The sequence below is a fragment of the Moschus berezovskii genome, chromosome 18 (genome assembly GCF_049115385.1).
Source record: "Moschus berezovskii isolate FMDL1 chromosome 18, NW_MosBer_1.0, whole genome shotgun sequence".
Lineage (NCBI taxonomy): Eukaryota > Metazoa > Chordata > Mammalia > Artiodactyla > Moschidae > Moschus > Moschus berezovskii.
The window spans coordinates 48,613,478-48,633,461 of NC_142477.1; the positions used below are offsets into that span (position 1 = coordinate 48,613,478).

At 42.5% G+C, this 19,984-nt stretch overlaps 1 protein-coding gene across 3 annotated transcripts in view; it reads left to right on the plus strand.

Annotated features, from left to right (window-relative positions):
- The first annotated feature begins 394 nt into the window (after positions 1-394).
- Positions 395-19,984, plus strand: part of PARP8 (poly(ADP-ribose) polymerase family member 8) — a 197,190-nt gene continuing 177,600 nt past the window's right edge. For 2 of the 3 annotated variants that reach the window (XM_055422075.2, XM_055422073.2), the window contains exons 1-3: positions 1,202-1,449; positions 1,537-1,638; positions 2,609-2,663. In XM_055422075.2, coding sequence (XP_055278050.1) covers positions 1,344-1,449; positions 1,537-1,638; positions 2,609-2,663 — 263 coding nt within the window. In that variant the 5' untranslated portion in view covers positions 1,202-1,343. Of the gene's footprint in view, positions 519-1,201; positions 1,450-1,536; positions 1,639-2,608; positions 2,664-19,984 lie in introns of those variants that run through there. The other variant, XM_055422074.2, reaches the window with a different exon arrangement.

Sequence of the window (19,984 nt, forward strand, 5' to 3'; positions counted from 1 at the left end):
CAGTATCAGAACTGAACTGATTAAGGGTCTGAGCCAGGTTGACAACTCTTGGGTACTCATGGTGATAAGGAAGCGCACTGAAGCTGGAGTATCCATAAAGAGGCTGAAGGTACCACCCACTCATGCATTCAGACAGCAAGCATTTTTGCCTCCCTGCTATATTCCAGGCACTGCATCAGGCACTGGGGATGCAGAACCAGGCGAGACATGCACTGATCAGGGAAGCCGTCCCAGTGGAGAAAAGATTAACAAGCCTATCCTAGGGCACATGGCAGTAGGAGGCAGGGTAGCTACCTCGGCCCAAGTTGTCCTTAGGCAGAACAGAAAGTGAGGCTCAGAGCACTATCTCAGTTCTAAGCAAGACAACAGGATTGTAGCAGCTTTCTCTTGACTGACTGGCAAAAGGGTGGCATTTTAAAACAAGCCAAACAGATATCCATCCTTGACGGAGACCCTGGCACGTGCCAGTTGATTCTGCCAATTTTTCATGGACAGAAATACCGAGCAGAGCAGAACGGGTGAGTCCCTGCAAGTGGAAAAGTCTCTCAAAAGGGGCTGTGTTTCCTAAAGGGAGCTCCAGAAGGGCTGAACTACTTCTATCCGGGAGAAAAAAAGACTCTGGCAGTGTAGGCACGGGAGGGTGTACGTCTGGAGTCGTGTCAAGGCTTTTTCCATCTTGCCTGATGTGACAACAAGGAAGGATTTGTTCGTTTTATTTATTTATTTCCCATTTTGAACGATTTCGCTTTGCCCCTCTTCCCCCCCTTCCAGCCACTCGGGTTTGGGTTTTCCATATGACTCATAATTCCTTCCGAAAGTGGAGTCGAATTCATAAAAGTAGTGGAAGCGCGGGCGGGGGGCGGGCCGGGAGCCCCAGGGAGTCTTCACTACCGACATTCCCACCCAGCCCCCGGCGCGAGCGGCGGCGGCCTGGGGAATCCAGCCTGCGCTCGGCCGGCGGGGATAGAAGCGAAGCCCGGGCGGCCGGGACCGGGTGACTGGGCGGCGGGCGCGGGAGGCTCGGCGGCCGGCGGCGCTGCAGCAGCCTCGACACGGCCGCCGCCGCCCGCGGGCGCGAGTGTGCGCGGGTGTGGAAGGCCGGCGTGCGGGCCGCGAGGGGTGTGCGCGCGTGAGGCGGAGCGGGGCTCGCCCCTCGCCGGCGCCCGCCGCCCGGCCGGTGATCGCTCTCCGGCCGTCTCCAGCACCCTCGGCCCCCCCACGGCCGTTGGTCCTGGCGGGGGGAGGGAGAAAGTGAGAGTCGGTGTCATCACCATCCATTGTCAGGAGGGGAAGAAACTGGAATCCAGCAGCGGCGAGCAGCAGCTGGGCGGGCACATCTGGGAATGCAAAGCCGACCTCCCCCGCCTGCTCCTCCGCCACCGCCGCCTCCCCTCTCACCCGGGATCACTTCCGAAACCACTTCGCCTTCAGCCCCTGCCTCGGCCAGAGGTTTCATTTTTAACTGAATATTTACGAAAGCTGGAAGCGTGCGAGGGGGTGGGGTGGGGTGGAAAATAGCGGCTGCTTCTTTTCCAGGGATTTATTTAATGGGGATGTGTTCAAGGCAAGAGCGAATTCAGAAGGATATCGACGTCGTGATCCAGAAGTCCAGAGCCGAGAAGGACTGCCTGTTTGCAGGTGAGTTCTCGCCTTTCCAGAGCCTCGGACCCAGCGCCAGCTTCCTCTGCCCGCCCGTCACCCCCTTGCCCAGTTTTCTGGCCGCGAGGTGTGTGGCTGGGGATGGGGGGTGGGTTGCACGTCCCCATTCTGGGGTTCATTTGGCAACAGCTGCTGCAGCGGGAGCGGGAGCCAAAAGGGGGAGGGGGCAACAGCCTCTCCCCTTCTCCCCTCCCCCCGTCTGGGGCGGTCACCCGCTTTGGGGACAGAACCCTGGTGGCCCGAGCAGGGGTCTAGGCAAGGAGCCGTGCATGGTATTTTTAGTCCCCTGTGGACGCCTGGAGCGTCCGATCCCGCCTCCGGGGTTTCAGCAGCAGCGACCCAGGCGGCGGGTAGGACCCGCCGGGTTTGCGCAATGGGCTGAGCGGCCGCGGCCAGGAATGGAGCCCGCTGCGCTGCGCTGCGCGGCACTGGCTGGCTGCGCCCGGCGCCGAGGCCCCCCGGTGGGCAGCGCTGGGCCGATCTCCGGTCGCTTCGGCTCCCTCTAGTACCTCCGACTGGCAGTGTCATGCCCCGGAAAGAGAAGAGATGCCCTAGGTCCCTAAGGCGCCCCGAGCCTCTGCCTGGGGGTCGTCTTTCGTCCATTTTGCTCCCCCTGGAGGGGGACAGGATTTTGCTCCCCCAGCCGCGAGCTCGGCGGGGGCCGCTTCCGGCGCCCGGCCCGGGAAATTCCCGCCGTTGCCATGGCACCCGGCACTTGTTGCGGGGGGCGGCCACGCGCGGCACCCGGCTCGGGGTGCGAAGCATTCCCTCCAGCACGCTCGGAGAGGGGAACTCGGGGTTCTCCAGCTCTCGCCTCCCGCCCAGCCAGGCCTTCTCTTGGCTCCATCAAACAAATAAGGGGTCCGACAAATAAATAAGGGGTCCGAGTCAGGACCAGGGTTAAAAATCCACTCCGGGGGGTAGCTTTTAACAAGACTTTTCGTTTCAGATTTCAGATACTCAGACTCCACCTTTACTTTCACCTACGTTGGCGGCCCCAAAAGGTATTTATGTGTATAGAGTTGCTTCATTTCCTGTTCACAGGCTGGTGTTTCCTTTGTTCTTAGCGTGTTCCGTGTTCGGGTTTTTTTTTCTTCTTTTCTTCTTGTTGTCGTTTAGCCACGTCCCACGCCTGAGGTCTCTCGATTTTAAATAGCAGAGGGGAAATAAATAGGTTTGATTCAAGTGTTTCTAAGATCACGCCACGGGCCAACAACAGAGCTCTCACACTCTTCGTGCTAAAGATGTTCTACAGTCGTACCTAGCTCTTGAGCCTTTAGGGATTGACACAGGCGAAAGCAAAACCAGAATATTGGGCATAAAAGACATAAGATGTCACAGAATAGTTTGGTCACATGTGATTTTTCTGGTGAGCTGGGGCTGCACATTTCTATGTTTTTTGTAGGTTTACATAAACATGTAGTCTGCCAATTCTCCATCTTTTTTTTTTTTTAAGGAGTCCTATTTTGGTTTTCATAGTTAGAAAGAATTTGGAAGTTATATGTAGCTGGAATGTGTAAACTTCTTTCTTGAGGAGGAAGAATGAGAGATGCATACGTTAATACTAAGTTGTTAGCAGTGTGAAGTAAGCCCAAATCCAATTTTGTGATTACCACTTAAAGGTGAAATTAAACCATTAAAATATGCCTTGCTCTCTTCACTTGTTAAGATAGAATTTTCACCCTGTTAGACCTTTGGGGACACTGGTTTAAAAGCAGTGGCCACATCTGAGAACTGTCAGAGATTCAGCTCTGCTGTTAGAACCTGACACTCAATACTGTTTGATCATATTCCAAAATATCTTTTAGCTAATGGAAACATTTAGGAACATATAAATTGCAAAAGAAGCTTTCTTCTGTAAATAAATTTTTAAAAAGCTTGGGATTACTGTGAATCTTAAAAATGCTTAGGAGTTGTGTTGCAGTATACATTTCAAAAAAGCTTGCCTTGAAATAATTATCAGGTTTCCCATAGGCACAGTGTACCTAAGTGTCAGGATGTATTGATTTGATTTACTAGTTGAAAATATAAAGTATGTAGTGTGGACTTTATTAAAATTATAGTATTTCTAAATTTTCTATAGTACCCTCATTTTTTAATAAAAAGAATACATTAGAAGAGATTCAGGTAAATTAACACTGTTCCTACACTTACTATCCGAAGGATGCTGGTGTATGACTAATAGCTCTTGAATTGTTTTAATAGTGAAAATTATGCTATGTGGCCCACTGAAAACATTCCCCATGCTTCTGGGCTGATACCTGCTTGAATTGTCTGTTTCACAATTGTGGTTCTCATGAGAGGTGTGGACTGGGAAAGCCCTGGGTAGGCTTTTCAACTAATTAGCTTTATTACTAACAGTAAGATACTTGTTTTGGCCTCAGTTTACTTATCTGTACAAGAAGGGGATGAACCTTACAGTTAATCACTAAGATCTGTTTGCACTAAGATTCTTTATCAGGAAATTACTGAACTAGTGTTAACACAGCAAGAGGTGGAGAAGTTATAACTGCCTCCAGGAGGCCTGGAGATTGGGATGGATAATTGAGGTAACATCAGTTTTCAGTGTAGGAACAAACACCATAGCTGCTCTTAAAGTGAGAGATGTTTCCTTCTCTATGTTATCCTCCTAAAGGATAGTTTTTTCCTTGCTTCCTGATTTAAATAACAGTTCACTTGCATTTGTAATGTGGAACAGCTTGCTTTTTAAAGATTGTTGATGTGATTGCTTTGTCCTTCCAAAAGCTTGCTCTGTAAATCAATGTGTAAAAGATTGTTTTAGTACTGTAATAATAATACCTTTAATATTACCCCTTTATGGGTTTGTAGCTAATGGCAGAAAATAAATTTTCTGAAGGAAAAAAATTGTTTTCATGAACTACATTGTCTGTATTAGAATTTGTTACTTGTTATATATTTCTCATTGCTGTGTGTCAATCAGGCATTTAAAAATGAAATAATCCTTTGTTTTGATTTAAAATGCTTATCAACTTATTATGTTCAGTTGATAGTGTCATTTCGGATTGTTGTTTTTCAGTCCCTAAGTCGTGTCCAGTTCTTTGCGACCCCATGGACTGCAGCATGCCAGGCTTCCCTGTCCTTCACTATCAAACTCATGTCCGTTGAGTTGGTGATGCCATCCAGCCATCTCATCTTCTGTCACCCCTATCTCCTCCTGCCTTCAATATTTCCCAGCATCAAGGTTTTTTCCAATGAGTTGACTCTTCACATTACGTGGCCAGAGTATTAGAGTCCTACCAATGAGTATTGAGGGGTGATTCCCTTCGGATTGACTGGGTTTGATCTCCTTGCTGTCCAGGAGACTCTCCAGAGTCTTCTCCAGCACCACAAGGTGAAAGCATCAGTTCCTCGGTGCTCAGTCATTTCGTATAAACTAGACTTATTTTCCTGATTAAAGGAAGATGGAGATCTTCTGGAGAGATGGTCCGTGTTTATCTTGAATTATATTGTGCTATCATTTCATCTAAGCCATTGAAAACATTTATGTTCAAGAAATGATTTCAAGAATAATTTTCAATTCAGGTTGTATATAAATCTTAATCTGCTGTTTCCTCTCTGACACTCTCCAAGAATAGTTACACTTTGTTCTGAGGCAGAAGTTGATTTTATATGTTACTCTTCAAAAAACGGAAATAATACTGAAAATTTTTTTCACATAATTTTTTGTGTGAGTGTTTCTGTGGATAAGAGGACATATGCCAGGAGGCCAGTGTGTCAGGGCTGGCCATCGGCCTAGTAGGTTGGCCTTTCATTTAGAGGTTGTGAGAGGGGCAGAGTGCCTTTTACATTTGCCCTTCTATCTGTGTGGACTTCAGGTGAGGTTTGAAGGGGAGCAAATGGTCTGCTAGAAGACTGGGTTCACTCGGTTTTCCGTCATGGGAATGTTCATGGAATTATTATTATCCCCAGCTTTGTATTTGGAAACTTGAGGCTCAGAGAGTTTAGAGAACCGGCTCAGATTTGCTCAGTTAATGATGGAGCTGCCATGTGAAGCCTGTTCTGTCACACTTCTGAGACCTGTCCTCTTTTCTGTACACTGGTGTTCCCAGCTTCTTTGAGCAATCTCTTGAGACTCTTGAACATCAAAAAATGATGCAGACGTTTATCTTAGAGTTGTAGTTTTAGCATCATTTGATTGAGAAGTAATGAGAAAAGAAGTGTTAAATGTTAAGAATCGATTATTAATGCAATCTATGTATGCTTGAAAACTTGGGGTATATGTATCGGGCAAGGTTAATTCATTGTAGCACGGACCCTCACAGTACTTCTGATTCCGGCCTCCTGGGAAGAACTCCACAGTTGCCAGTAGCCCTGGGCCTGCTGTAGGCTCCTCCTGAATGCTGCCTCGCAATTTCATGGGTTTGCTAAAAACTGTAAACTAGGAGCCTCAGCTGTATGTCATTTGTAAGCTGATGCAAATTCATTCCTTCCCTGTCGTGCTGTTTGTTGACTTTTTTCTTTCTCCCTTATTGGTTGGTAGTAAATTTAAGACCACAGAGATTTGGGGCTCTTGTCCTTCACCTGGCTTGCAATCAGTTGTATAGTCAGTGGTAGCAGAAACAGAAGGGGCCAAGTGAGTGGTGACAGCTGCTGAGAGGCTGGGGAAACAGGCTGAGTACTTGGGGCCAGAGGCTAATGATAGTAGGGGGAGCCCTGAAGGAGCCTGGTCATGGACCCCGCTAGGATTCCCTGACTGAGCTTTTAGCAAGGAAGGTATTGGGAAGATATACCTGAGGTTTTAAATGTTGATTGTTTAAAAAAAAAAAATGGAGAAAGAGATAAGTCAAAAATTAAATTTAAAAGCACATGATTTTTATCTATCTTGTAGCAACATTAGAATTTATCCTCTCAGAATTTTTATGTGTCTGCCTGCATATAAAATGTACATATCCAAAGACTGTTATTATCCTCCCAAGATCTCACTGTTCTTCACCCAAGAATATAACATTAATGTTTTTCTTTTAGAAAGGATATGAGAATAAAGAAATATTTATTGAATTAGGAATTTTCCAATCAAGGAGTGTGCATGATAAATTTAATATTTCTGTTACAAATTATTAATAAATTAGAAATTTAATGTTTGGTGGAATGTTCAGAGTTGCCTATGAGTTTACACCCTTTATTGTGTGTCCATGGGTAGACTGACAAGTTTACTTTTTTGAATTAAGTAATTTTATTTTTGGCTGTGCTGGGTGTTCGTTACTTTGCCTAGACTTTCTCTAGTTGTGGTGAGTGTGCGTCCACGCATCCTGGAGGTGCTCGGGTTTCTCACTGCCGTGTCTTCTCTTGTCGTGAAGAACAGACTTCAGTGGTTGCAGCATACGGCCTCAGTAGTTGTGACTCCTAGGCTCTAGAGTGCACTGGGCTTAGTTGCTCTGCAGCACGTGGCATCCTCCTGGGCCAGGGATCACACGGGTGTCCCCTTCATTGGCAGGTGGATTCTTATCCACTGCCCCATCAGGGAAGTAAGTTCCATATTGACAGGTCTTCTGGCTGGTGGAAAACAATATCCTAACCCAAATGACCAGGTATAGGGATACTCAGATAGTTCAAAACGCCCCCAATCTGGTGATGTCACTCAGGAATGGAATTTCTTATGAATGCAAAAGTTGCTTACTCAAGTTGTAAGCCCTATTCTCTGTCCTGTTCAAATGTTTCCAGAAGACAGATAATGCAGCTTTTTAGGATAATAGAGAGTTGTGGGGGCTATGGTACACTGGAGAGTTTGTTTTTTTCAGAGTATTTAATTCAGTTACAAAAATCAACACCACTCTGGTGGTCAACCACATCTTCTGGGGATTCTGATCTGCCGGGGCTCCCATTGCACAGTCCGTTTACTCACGGGATGCTATGGAAAGAGGCAATCCAGTTGACTGCTAAAGTGCATTTGTTTTCTTTTGAGTTTCTTAGAAAGGAGGTGTGTACGTGTGTGCAGGAGCTGGGGAACTGGGAGGGTAGAGAAGTAATTCCAGCATCTCAAAGAAGGTTCATCAATTTTCACTATGCAAGAAGTACATGTTCATTCCAAAATTTTGAAATATGTAATTATTTTGAAATCTTCAAGAGCTCCTGAAGTGTCAGAATGAAAAGAATGATCATTTAAAAAAAAAAAATAGAATGCTTCTCTTACCATTGGGGACCTATTTTCCATAATTTTTGGTTATATCAGTTATTACCCAAAATGATGTTTTTTAAAAAAGTGTGTTTGCTGGAGCCCTGGGAACCTGCCTTAGAGGTTTGGGGTGACTGGTGGAAGGGAGTGTGAAGGAAGCTGAATGAGTGAGAGCCAGGCTTTCACATCCCTTTGTAAACTACAGCTGCTCTACTTAGTTAGCTCTTTCTGTTTTGGTATAACATTTTCCTTGAAAAATGTTTCATTGGTAAGTGAGTTTTAAAACCATTGACCTAAAGTAACCACCAATTTAACACAAGTTTAACTTTATTGTAGCTTATATATTAAAAAAAATTAAACTCCATTTATTTCATGGATTAAAACAATACTGCTAATGCTATTTATTGGGCATGGTCCCTGTAAGCTTTTTTGCCTGCCTTACATCCTGTATCTGCAACAAAGAAGACCAATAGGTATTTTGTCAGCTGTTGTACATTTTATAGCTAAAGAAACTGTTTGGTAGTTTAAATAGTTTATGGTTAGTAAGAAGCTGAGTAGGGATAAACTGCAGTGTAAGTCAATGTTTTTGTGAGGTTTTAAGGGACATGGGTTGAACTGGAGTGACTAGAATAGTTGGGGATGTTTGAGCCTGGGCATGGATTGCTTTTGCTGGTGAAATGTCTGCCAGGGGCAGTACTGAAAATCTATTGCTTGACAGGGGAAGTGCCCAAGCCTAGTGCTAAGCAGTAATGGTAGGAGACTTATCTACATAGACTGTGGAATTCTTGTGCAAATATTGGGCCCATCCATTTAAATTCCCCATCATCACTTTCTGCAGCATTGGGGAAAAAAGAAAAAAAAAAAGGCATAAAAGTGAAATTTCTTCAGTCTGAAAAATATTTTGTAATTCTCTGCACACATTTGCTTTTAGATGAATTGTGCTGTAGTAGATAAGTATTGCTCTAAGACAGCTGTCACTGACTTAGTATGGAATTTTAATCAAGTTATTGATATGTAACCTTTCTTTTTTTCTTTCTCTAAATTTCTGCAATCCTGTCTCCCATGTGCCCCCAGGAAAGACTAATCAAAATATGTTTTTATTAATAAGACTTGTCATTCTTGTCTTATTATGATCGTATGTCATTGCTGGGCAGTTCAACCCAACACATGGAAGCATTTCCTCATTTAAAGAAACTTCTCTTCCCAGCCTTTCCCTAGTCCGCTTCACATCATTGGAGCCTGGTGTGGGGAACCTCGGTCTCAGGTTTCATGTATCCCACCTTCTTCACCTTCTAAGCTCCACCAGCTCTTACTTTGAAATCATTGTTGGCACCTTCATTGCTCCCCATGTCTCCACTTGGTCTGGGCCCTGATCACCTAGACTTAGGTCAGTCACTTTTAACGAGGTGACTTAAAATACTCGATTAACAGCTACTCACCCATTCAGTTCATTTATACCTGAACTCTTTAAGTATTTATTTAATCAAAGCACTTACCTGCTTAGAAGCTTTCAAATGCAACCAAGATTTTCTCCAGATTAAATTTAATTCCCATTTTTTACTTTCAAGAGCCACCTTTCCCATCCATTCAAATATATTTCTCAGTCTTCCAAACGCTAACTCACTGCTGTTTATTTATTGACCTCATCTCTCTAATTAGCAACAGTTTGTATTAACTCAGTGCATTAAGCATACACGGCTCTTCAAGGTTTATTGATAGATAACATCTGTGTTGCATAATATTCTTGGTTTGGCTATCAAGATCAGGGTTTTTATTATCACAAAGACTGATTGATTTTATCTTTCCTTTGACCACAAGTGGCATGTCTGTGAAAATATGTAATGTGTTCACACAGAAGAGAACAGAGGGAGACCCCGAGTGGAACAAGCTGAGATTGAGAAGACAAAAATGAAGCCTGAGGAGGGTGGGTGGGATGAGAAAATAAACAGATCAGTCCCTATCGTTACTGAATAACAACAACAGCTGGTCTCAATTGTAGTTTATTTGCATCTTGGTGACATCCAGTTTGTGGCTGACACCGTGTTGGTATTAAATGGAGGATGCAAATGATTCAGTGTTAAATTTAACATTCACGTAAGCCTTTGAGCAGTCAGATCATTTTTCCTTATACTGAAATTAGCAACCAAGATAGCTTCTTTCTGAACATTTTGAAATGTAGGTTGGAAGGACCTTCCCAATGGCCTGAAGTGTTCTTAGGATTTGTTAACCAACTCTGAAGTGTTGTAGTTATTTGCATTTTCATCACTGTTTTGTTTAAAAAACAAATACAGGTTGTTATTAGCCAAGATTTAGTTGTAAAATATTTACTGTGTTTGAAGTAGAGAATTGAGCCAGAGACTAATATAACTAGTTTACATTTGCTAGACTTTCATATCTATGCAGAAAAAAAGATCAGGCAAAATTGGAAAACGACAGACCAAAATACTTTTAAGGGTAGAGCTGTATAAAGGAAACAATGATAAGTTGAATAAAATAAGTCACACACATAAATTCAGTACTTTGTTTAAGAACTAGAACTCTTTTTAGCAGAGTGCCCAGAGTATAGTATTTCCTAATATTTCTTAAATGATAATAATATTTTTCCTGTGTGATAGCATTTCCCAAACTGTTTAATTAACTGTTAGATATGTGGCCAAATATGTCTGGGAAATGCTTAGTTACACAATGTTAAACAATTTTAATGGTTGTCTTCTTAGAGGCTTTTGTATATTAGTGTACATTATGCATACCCAAGAGGTGAATTAACTATTCAGGGTTTTTCAGACTTATTTGATTACAGATCTGGACCATCTCAAGAGGGCTGTTTTGTGGAAAACACTTTGGCAAACTCTGAGTCCTATTCATTAAAAAGTTTTTGAGTAAACACCAGTATAATATAAATGGAAATTGCCGACTCACATTGAGTCCCAAAGAATTTATTTTCAGTCATTTTTACAGAACTTGCTTTATGACAGAGAAAGTCTTAGTTGAAGGCACTTGGCATTTCATCCCACCAGCATTTCTACATGAGGACTTATTTTTCTGGGCTGCTCACTCTCTCCTCAGTTATATTGAAGTCATTTATGATGAGAGCACTCATCTATTCTTCTTTATGAAAGCACTGAAGTTAGCAGGGCCCTCTTTGGCACATGATTAGAAGTCAGCCTTTTAAGGACGTGTTAGAGATAGATAATGATTCTGTGTAGCAGAAGGACTTGTTATGTCCTCTTAAATTCTGCCGCTCTGACTGCAGTAGAGCTTCTTAGTGAGCCATCTTTGATGGAATATATATTTTGGGAGAAGTTGGTGGTGAGAGAAGACTAGAATTTATCTAAATGTTTCGTTTCTTTGACAAATTACATTTAATAAATCAGTGAAGGTATCTTGTAAAATCATTTTCCTCCCAGTGACCCCATGAGAAAATTACTTGAAGGAGTTTTCAAACATTTTTCAGAATTTTTTCAACACTAGTCTGGAAATAAACTCTCTCTTCTTTAAACAGCATCAGTCGTTGAACTTTAGGCAGCCACACATTACTTTAGGCTTCCCAGGTGGCTCTTGTGGTAAAGAATCCACCTGCCAATTTAGGAGATGCCTGAGACAAGGATTCAGTCCCTGCGTCAGGACAATCTTCTGGAGGAGGGCATGGCAACCCACTCCAGGATTCTTGCCTGTAGAATCCCATGGACACAGGAGCCTGGCAAGCTGCAGTCCATAGGGTCGCAAAGAGTTGGACACGACTGAAACGACTTAGCATGCACACATGTTACTTGTCGTAACATATGTGTGGAGAATGAGTTGTCTGCTTTAAAGTGCACTTCTGGGGACAGAGGGTCAGGTCTGTATTCAAAGTGATTCATATTAACATTTGATGTGTTTTTCTGTACTAACTACTGTTGTGATTGAGTGGAACCTCACACATAATGAGAATCTAGTTAGTTCTAGGTTTCTCATTTGGAAGTTAGTGTGCAAAATGTTAACATTGAATTTGTAATTGTGATAATACATTTATTCACCTACATGTGAATGTACTTGTGTCAGTGATCTTCTTCAGAACAAAGTCATCCATACTAGCATGTGGGAGACCTAAGCAGAAGGCTAAAATCTGCTTCCTGGATAAAAACTGGTGCAGTCATCCTTTCTCATTAAAATGCACCACAGCTAGATATGCAGCAGGAAAAAAACAGGCCCTCCAGCTGAAAAGCAGTCATCGCTTTATTATTACTACAGAATTTGATATGATTTCTATAGTGATTGATGGTTTAGTTGCTTTGTCCTGTCTGACTCTTGTGACCCCGCAGACTATAGCCCGCCAGGCTCCTCTGTCCATGGGATTTCCTAGGCAGGAATACTGGAGTGGGTTGCCATTTCATTTTTAGCTAACGAAGAAAGATGTTTGAATAGTTCACTGCGAGCTGCATTCTTTCTTGATTCTTCTTGGATTAGCCGATCCTTCTGGGAAAACCAGCCTAGAACAGTGAATTCAGTGAGTTTCGATTAAGTGATTTCAATCAGAGTTGCATATTCTTCACTGAGTTTGTCCCCCACTGATGAAACTTTGGCCAAGAAAGATTTTAAACTTACTTTTTTGAAATCATGCTAGTTTGATTTCATTTGAGCTTTCTGTGTTGACGTCCTGTGTCATTAATTTAAAATTTCCAGTAGCCTCAATTCTTGATGTCCAATATATACAAAATTCTTTCTAGCTGTAAGTAATTGGTAGGGAAAAATCTACTTAGGGCAATAGTTTCATAAAAGAGTTTTTTAAAAACAAATGTTGACATTTTCAGTCTTTGGATTATTCTGGGAAATGTTGCATTGTACTTTGAAATCAGAATTCACATGCTTAATACTTCACAGCTATTAGAATGGCCAAAATGCAGATCACTGAAAGCACCAAATGCTGTTGGAGATGTGGAGCAATAGGAATTGCTGGTGGGAAAGCCAAGTGTAAGTTCAACCACTTTGGAAGACTGTTTAGATAGATAGTTTCTTGTAAAAGTAAACCTACTTTGACCTGTGATTCAGCAGTCACATTCCTTGGTAGTTACCCAAAAGGTTTGAAAAATGAATGTCCACATGAAAATCTGCACATGATGTTTGCAGCAGTTTTACTCAAAATGGTCAAATCCTGGATATAACCAACATGTCCTTCAGATGGTGGATGGATAAGTAAACCGTGGTATATCCAGATGTGGATTGTTTTTCAAAGTGCTAAAAGAGTGGAATGTTTTTCAGCACTAAAAAGAAATGAGCTATCAGGCCATAAAAAGACGTGAAGTGAAGTGAAGTTGCTCAGTCATGTCCGACTCTTTGCGACCCCATAGACTGTAGCCTACCAGGCTCCTCTGTCTATGGGATTTTTCAGGCAAGAATACTGGAGTGGGTTGCCATTTCCTTCTCCAGGAGATCTTCCTGACCCAGGGACTGAACCCAGGTCTCCTGCATTATAGGCAGCTGCTTTACTGTCTGAGCCACCAGGAAGGTCCAAAAAAAAAAAAAAACATGCAATAAATGCTGGAGAGGGTGTGGAGAGAAGGGAACCCTCTTACACTGTTGATGGGAATGCAAACTAGTACAGCCACTATGGAGAACAGTGTGGAGATTCCTCAAAAAACTGGAAATAGAACTGCCATATGACCCTGCAATCCCACTCCTGGGCATACCAACGAGGAAACCAGAATCGAAAGAGACACATGTACTCCAATGTTCATTGCAGCACTGTTTATAATAGCCAGGACATGGAAGCAACCTAGATGTCCATCTGCAGACGAATGGATAAGAAAGCTTTGGCACATATACACAATGGAGTATTACTCAGCCATTAAAAAGAATGCATTGAATCAGTTCTAATGAGGTGGATGAAACTGGATCCTATTATACAGAGTGAAGTAAGCCAGAAAGAAAAACACCAATACAGTATACTAACACATATATATGGAATTTAGAAAGATGCAAATGATAACCCTGTATACGAGACAGCCAAAGAGACACAGATGTATAGAACAGTCTTTGGGACTCTGTGGGAGAGGGTGAGGGTGGGATGATTTGGGAGAATGGCATTGAAACATGTATATTATCATATGTGAGACGAATTGCCAGTTCAGGGTCGATGCATGTTACAGGATGCTTGGGGCTGGTATGCGGGGATGACCCAGAGGGAGGTGGGAGGGAGGTTCAGGAGGGGGAACTCATGTACACCCGGGGCGTATTCATGTCAATGTATGGCAAAACCAACCAATATAATATTGTAAAATAATTAGCCTCCAATAAAAAATAAAAATAAATAGAAAAAAAAAGACATGGAAGAAACTTAAGTGCATTCTACTAAGTTAAAAAAGCCAATCTGAAGGGCTGCGTACTATGTGGTTCCAACTACATGACATTCTGGAAGAGACAGAACTATGGAGATAGTAAAAGGATCAGTGGTTGCTGGGAGTTAAAGAAGAAGGAATGGCTAAATAGGTAGAACAGAATTTTTAGGATATTGAAACTGTTCTATGTGATACTGTATGGGTGGATATATGTCATTGTGCATTTTTGTAAATCCATAAAATATACAACACGAAGAGTGAACCCTAAAAATAAACTGTAGATTCTGGATAATAATGATGTGTAGTATACATTTCTCATTAGTAATAAATGTACTGCTCTGGTGGGGCATGTTGTTGATGGGAGGGAGAGGCAGTGCTTGAGTTGAGTGTCAAGGGTGTTTGGACTTCCCTGGTGGCTCACATGGTAAAGAATCTACCTGCGATGCAGGAGACTCAGGTTTGATCCCTCGGTCAGAAAGATCCTCTGGAGAAGGGAATGGCTACCCACTCCAGTATTCTTGCCTGGAGAATCCCATAGACAGAGGAGCCTGGTGGGCTGCAGTCCATGGGGTTGCAAAGAGTCAGGCAGTGACTGAGTGACTAACACTTTCACATACTTTTCATGAGGAATCTCTATATTCTGCTCAGTTTTGCTGTGAATCTAAAACTGCTCTAAAACAAAAAGTCTGTTTAAAAAATTGCCAGGTAAAAAAAGGCAGGTACTTGCCAAAACTTTTCCAACTTATGATTCAGATCTATAGAAAGTTTAAGGATTTCTTTTTGTGTTATACAGGTATATAAATTTAAATCAGGAAAGTATAAAATTAGCTATTTAGTTTTACTAAAATAAAAGTGTCTTGGCACAAAACTGAAATGGGTAACCTGTATTATGGTTTTAGCATTTAGATAATTTTGTGAAAGAAAATCAGTTTTAAATTAGAAATCAGTTTTATTCAAATAGAAATGATAAAACTGTACTAAATAATAAGTATTTTGTATTCCAGGAGATATCGGTAACTATTTCAAATTTTCTGTGCCTGCAGAATTTTAGCCACCATGTGCTGTATTGTGTTTAGTTGCTCAGTTGTGTCTGACTCTTTGCGACCCTATGGACTGTAGACTGCCAGGCTCCTCTGTACATGGGGATTCTCCAGGCAAGAATATTGGAGTGGGTTGCCATGCCCTCCTTCAGGGGATCTTCCCAACCTAGGGATCGAACCTAGGTCTCCCCCACTGGAGGTGGGTTCTTTACCATCAGAGCCTCCAGAAAAGCCCTTAGTCACCATTGAAATACAATATTGATAATGCCAGTGCATTTCTCAAAACCAAGTAGAACTTGGTGCTATCAGATATTTCTGTGGCTGAATACTGAACTTAAAACATATTTTTGAAACATTTCTCTCTTGCACACACATGCACATATGCACAAACCTGCAAAATCCTGAAATGACAGTGCATTTTAAGCTTTCCCCCTCAACATACAGAGATAACATTCTGAAGTACATTTGTAGGCATTAAGAAAATAATCTGCCTATTTCATTCTCTCATATACATACATCCCCATATGGTTCTCAAAGATTGGAGGCACAGAGAATTGAATTACTTTGAGAAATTTTTTTTAGTAGGGAGCGATAGGTAAGCAAGGAGCATCATATAATCTTTAAAAGTTTTGGTATCACATTACAGCTTTTAGAACCACCACAAACATACGTAAAGTTCTTAATGATTATAAGTTTTACTGTGTTTACAAATTAATTTTAGTCTAGATATTCAGAAATTATGAAATTGTATTTTATATTTTTCAAAGAAAATACTGCAAATGTACGTTAACTGATAGTTATTTCACAATTCTTTATAACCTGTAACATTACAGCATGGTATAGCACAATTAATTTGGATTATTTTAATCAACCAGTCAAATGAATTAACCTCTCAAAGTCTGGATTTTATCATCTATGAAATGGCAGTAGTTATACCGCAGGGTTTGGAGGACTGAGCTAGATAATAGGTTTGGAAAAGTGTGTTGTTAGTTGTTCAGTCGTGTCTGATTTTTTGCAACCCCATTGACTGTAGCTTGCCAGGCTCCTCTGTCCATTGGATATCGTAGGCGAGAATACCCGAGTGGGTTACCATTTCCTTTTCTAGGGAGTCTTCATGACCTGGGGATCCAAAGTTGGGTCTGCTGCATTGGCAGGCAGATTCTTTACCATTTGAACCAGCAGGGAAGCCCAGTAAGTTTGGAAGGGAGACCTGAAGACTGTTCTTCGGCTTTGTGGTTTCCTAGAAGGAGTCACAGGACTCAAAAGCTGTTAAACTCACTGTTATATTTTATTCTAACAAAAGGATAAAGATTAGATTAAAATCATCAAAGGGCCCAGGCTCACTGGGCAAAGTCCAGGAGAAACCAGCACAAGTTCCCAAGTGTCTGGTCAGTAGCGTCACATGGACACATTTGATTTTCCCCACCATGATGTGTGATAACACATGCAGGGTATTGCCAACCAGTGAAATTCCCCTGAGTCTTGGTGTCCAGAGCTTTTACTAGGGTTCGGTCACAGTCATGATGAGGAAGTCATGGCAACCCACTCCAGTATTTTTGCCTGGAAAAATACCCATGGACAGGGGAGCCTGGGGTCTCAAAAAGTTGGACACGACTAAGCAACTAAGCACACAGCACAACACAGGCATGATGCTCCTTTGTGACTGATCTCAGCTACTTCAATTCCAGCCACAAAGCAAAAGAAACATTTGTTGGCATAACTATCTGAGCAAATCCAAGACCACAGGCCTACAGGAACACCTTTGTCAGGCAGAAGGGCTGCCAGCTCATTTCCTAGGAACTGGCCAAGGGCCAGTCTTAAAGACAGACTTTTCCTGGGAATGTGCAGGGTTTGAACATCCAAGGCCCGAGTTAACCCTTTCCTGCTGTGTCCAACACAAGACTTGAAAGAGAAGGCAATACTTGTAATTATTCACAGCACTAGCCCTGACTCTGCTTCTCTAGTGGCTCAGTGGTACAGAATTCTTTGCCTGACAGTGCAGGAGAAAATTGTTCGATCCCTGGGTCAGAAAGATCCCCTGGAGAAGGAAATGGCAACCCATTCCCACTCCATTATTCTTGCCTGAAGAATTCCATGGACCGAGGAACCTGGCAGGCTATATAGTCCATGGGGTTGTAAAGACTCAGACGTGACTTAGTGACTGAACAGCAACAGCAACAAACCTGATGCTAATTCCTGGAAGAAAGCTGGTCGCCAAAGAATTGATGCTTCTGAACTGTGGTGCTGGAGAAGACTCCTGAGAGTCCCTTGGACTGCAGTCCATTGTAGAGGAGATCAATCCTGGGTGTTCATTGGAAGGACTGATGCTAAAGCTGAAACTGCAATACTTTGGCCACCTCATGTGACGAGTTGACTCACTGGAAAAGAGTCTGATGCTGGGAAAGGTTGGGGACTGGAGAAGGGGACGACAGAGAATGAGATGGCTGGATGGCATCACCGACTCTGTGGACATGAGTTTGAGTGTACTCCGGGAGTTGGTGATGGACAGGGAGGCCTGGCGTGCTGTGATTCATGGGGTCGCAAAGAGTCGGACACGACTGAGCGACTGAACTGAACTGAAGACCCCAGGAGCAGGCAGAATAAGGGGAGAAATGCTCTATTTTGGGTAGGACAGTTGCCCTGATTGATTTGGAAATACAAAATTTTCTCAGTTTAGAAAGACATTAATTTGCAAGGTGTGCTATCATTGAATAACAACTTCTAATAAAAACTGTATTAAGTATATACCAAAGTTAAAAAGATAGCCATAGCATATGTTCACTTATATAACTGCATGATATTCTTTTTTTTTTTCAGTGTCTCAAAGTGTAAACCTCTGTCGTTTTTGGAGGCTGAAGGCTCTCTGGGATCACGGGCTGCTGTCACGTCACTGCAGTATTCCAGTGACACTGACTTGCCTTCCCCAAGTTCTGGGTTCCTCATCTTCACCTATAACTTTAGAATAGTTCGGCCTCCTTTTCTTTTAATTTGAAAAATGACAGGTTTTTGTCTATGTTTCTTATTTGCTTACCTTGTATTTTTTCCCTTTCTCTCATCGAGTTGTGTACTTGTGAAAATTAAGTAGTTTCTCTGGAAAATCAGTTACAGTATGTTTTAGGGTCACTACCAGAGCCCTCCTGTTGGCAGGTCCCTCCTATTGTCCCAGCCTTCCCCATCCTTAGAATGTCTTCATATGTTCTGATACATTTGGCAGTTTCCCCTGACTTTTCTGGCAGTGTCTGATCTGTAGTGTGACTGTCTCCATAGAGGGAAAAAAATTATTTTAAGGCTGTGTCATAGCTTTATGCAACAGACATGTGGTGATTCTAACACAAGTGACGCAGGGGTGACAATCAAATGAGGTGAAATGTTCTGTTGAGGTCTAAGTTCTCTCTTGCTAACACTGGCAGGTAAATGTCACAACTAATTCCTGCATAGTAGTTAAGAAGTTTATCCTTTGATATATATTTTAGTGATAACAAGTTAGAAACATGAGTCTTATAATCAGGGAAGTCCAATAAAAAATAAACAAAGACTTACTGAGCCAGTAATTTGAGATAGGCAAATAATTCCTAATTTCTGCTTCTGAATTGCCTCTTACATTTTGGTCCCAAGCAGATATCTCATTCATATCATGTCCTTTACATGCTGGAGAAGCTGTTGGAAGAAACAGGTGACTGGAATAACTTTATGCATTCTGATAGCCTAGACATTAACATGCTTAATTAAAGTATCTGTTTGATAATTTAAATTAATTTGAAGCAATATAGTGAAGGGATTGTTCAGATTTTGTAGAGAGGCTAATTTAGGGACCAAATATTCATCACTAGGCTGACTACCTCTGTCTCCTCCATCACCCTGCATCAGTGCCCCTGTTCTTACTTTTCACAGCACCCTCCTGCCCGCTTCCCACACGCTATGCGCTGTTTTTTTATTTTATTTTTGGACAGTAACTCTCGAGGCTGTTAGGGCTTCCTGGATGGCTCAGCCATAAAGAATCCACTGGTGGTGCAGGAGACGCAGGTACGATCCCTGGGTCGGGAAGATGCCCTGCAGGAGGAAATGGCAACCCAGACCTGTGTTCTTGCCTGGAAAATCCCATGGACAGAGGAGCTTGGCGGGCTCCAGTCCAAAATGTTGCAAAACATCAAACACAACTGAATGACTGAGCATGCATGCGTGCACTCAAGACTCTTGGAGCTGATACGCCAGGCAAAGTGGGAAACATAGAAGTCATTTGTAAACCATCTGTATTCTTGCTGCTCCTCCATTCACTCCGTCCGCTTCTCTCTGTGTTCATGTCTATTTCAATATACATTTTACATGCAGAAATCTACAGTTTTTTAAGAGCAGCATTCTACAGGAGATCAGTCCTGGGTGTTCATTGGAAGGACTGATGCTAAAGCTGAAACTCCAATACTTTGGCCACCTCATGAGACGAGTTGACTCACTGGAAAAGAGTCTGATGCTAGGAGGGATTGGAGGCGGGAGGAGAAGGGGATGACAGAGAATGAGATGGCTGGATGGCATCAACGACTCAATGGACATGAGTTTGAGTGAACTCCGGGAGTTGGTGGTGGACAGGGAGGCCTGGTGTGCTGTGATTCATGGGGTCGCAAAGAGTCGGATACGACTGAGCGACTGAACTGAACTGAATTATCACAGTTAAAACCTGGGGAAATTGATTTTCTTAAAGGAAAAGGCAGATAAAATTAGTTGATTCCCCCCCCCGAAACTTTAAGTGTATTGATCAAATACACTCTGAAGAAAAACATCACTGTCTCATAAAATATGTTTCACTTTCATATGCCTTCCTTATTCCGCTAACTCAAGCTTCC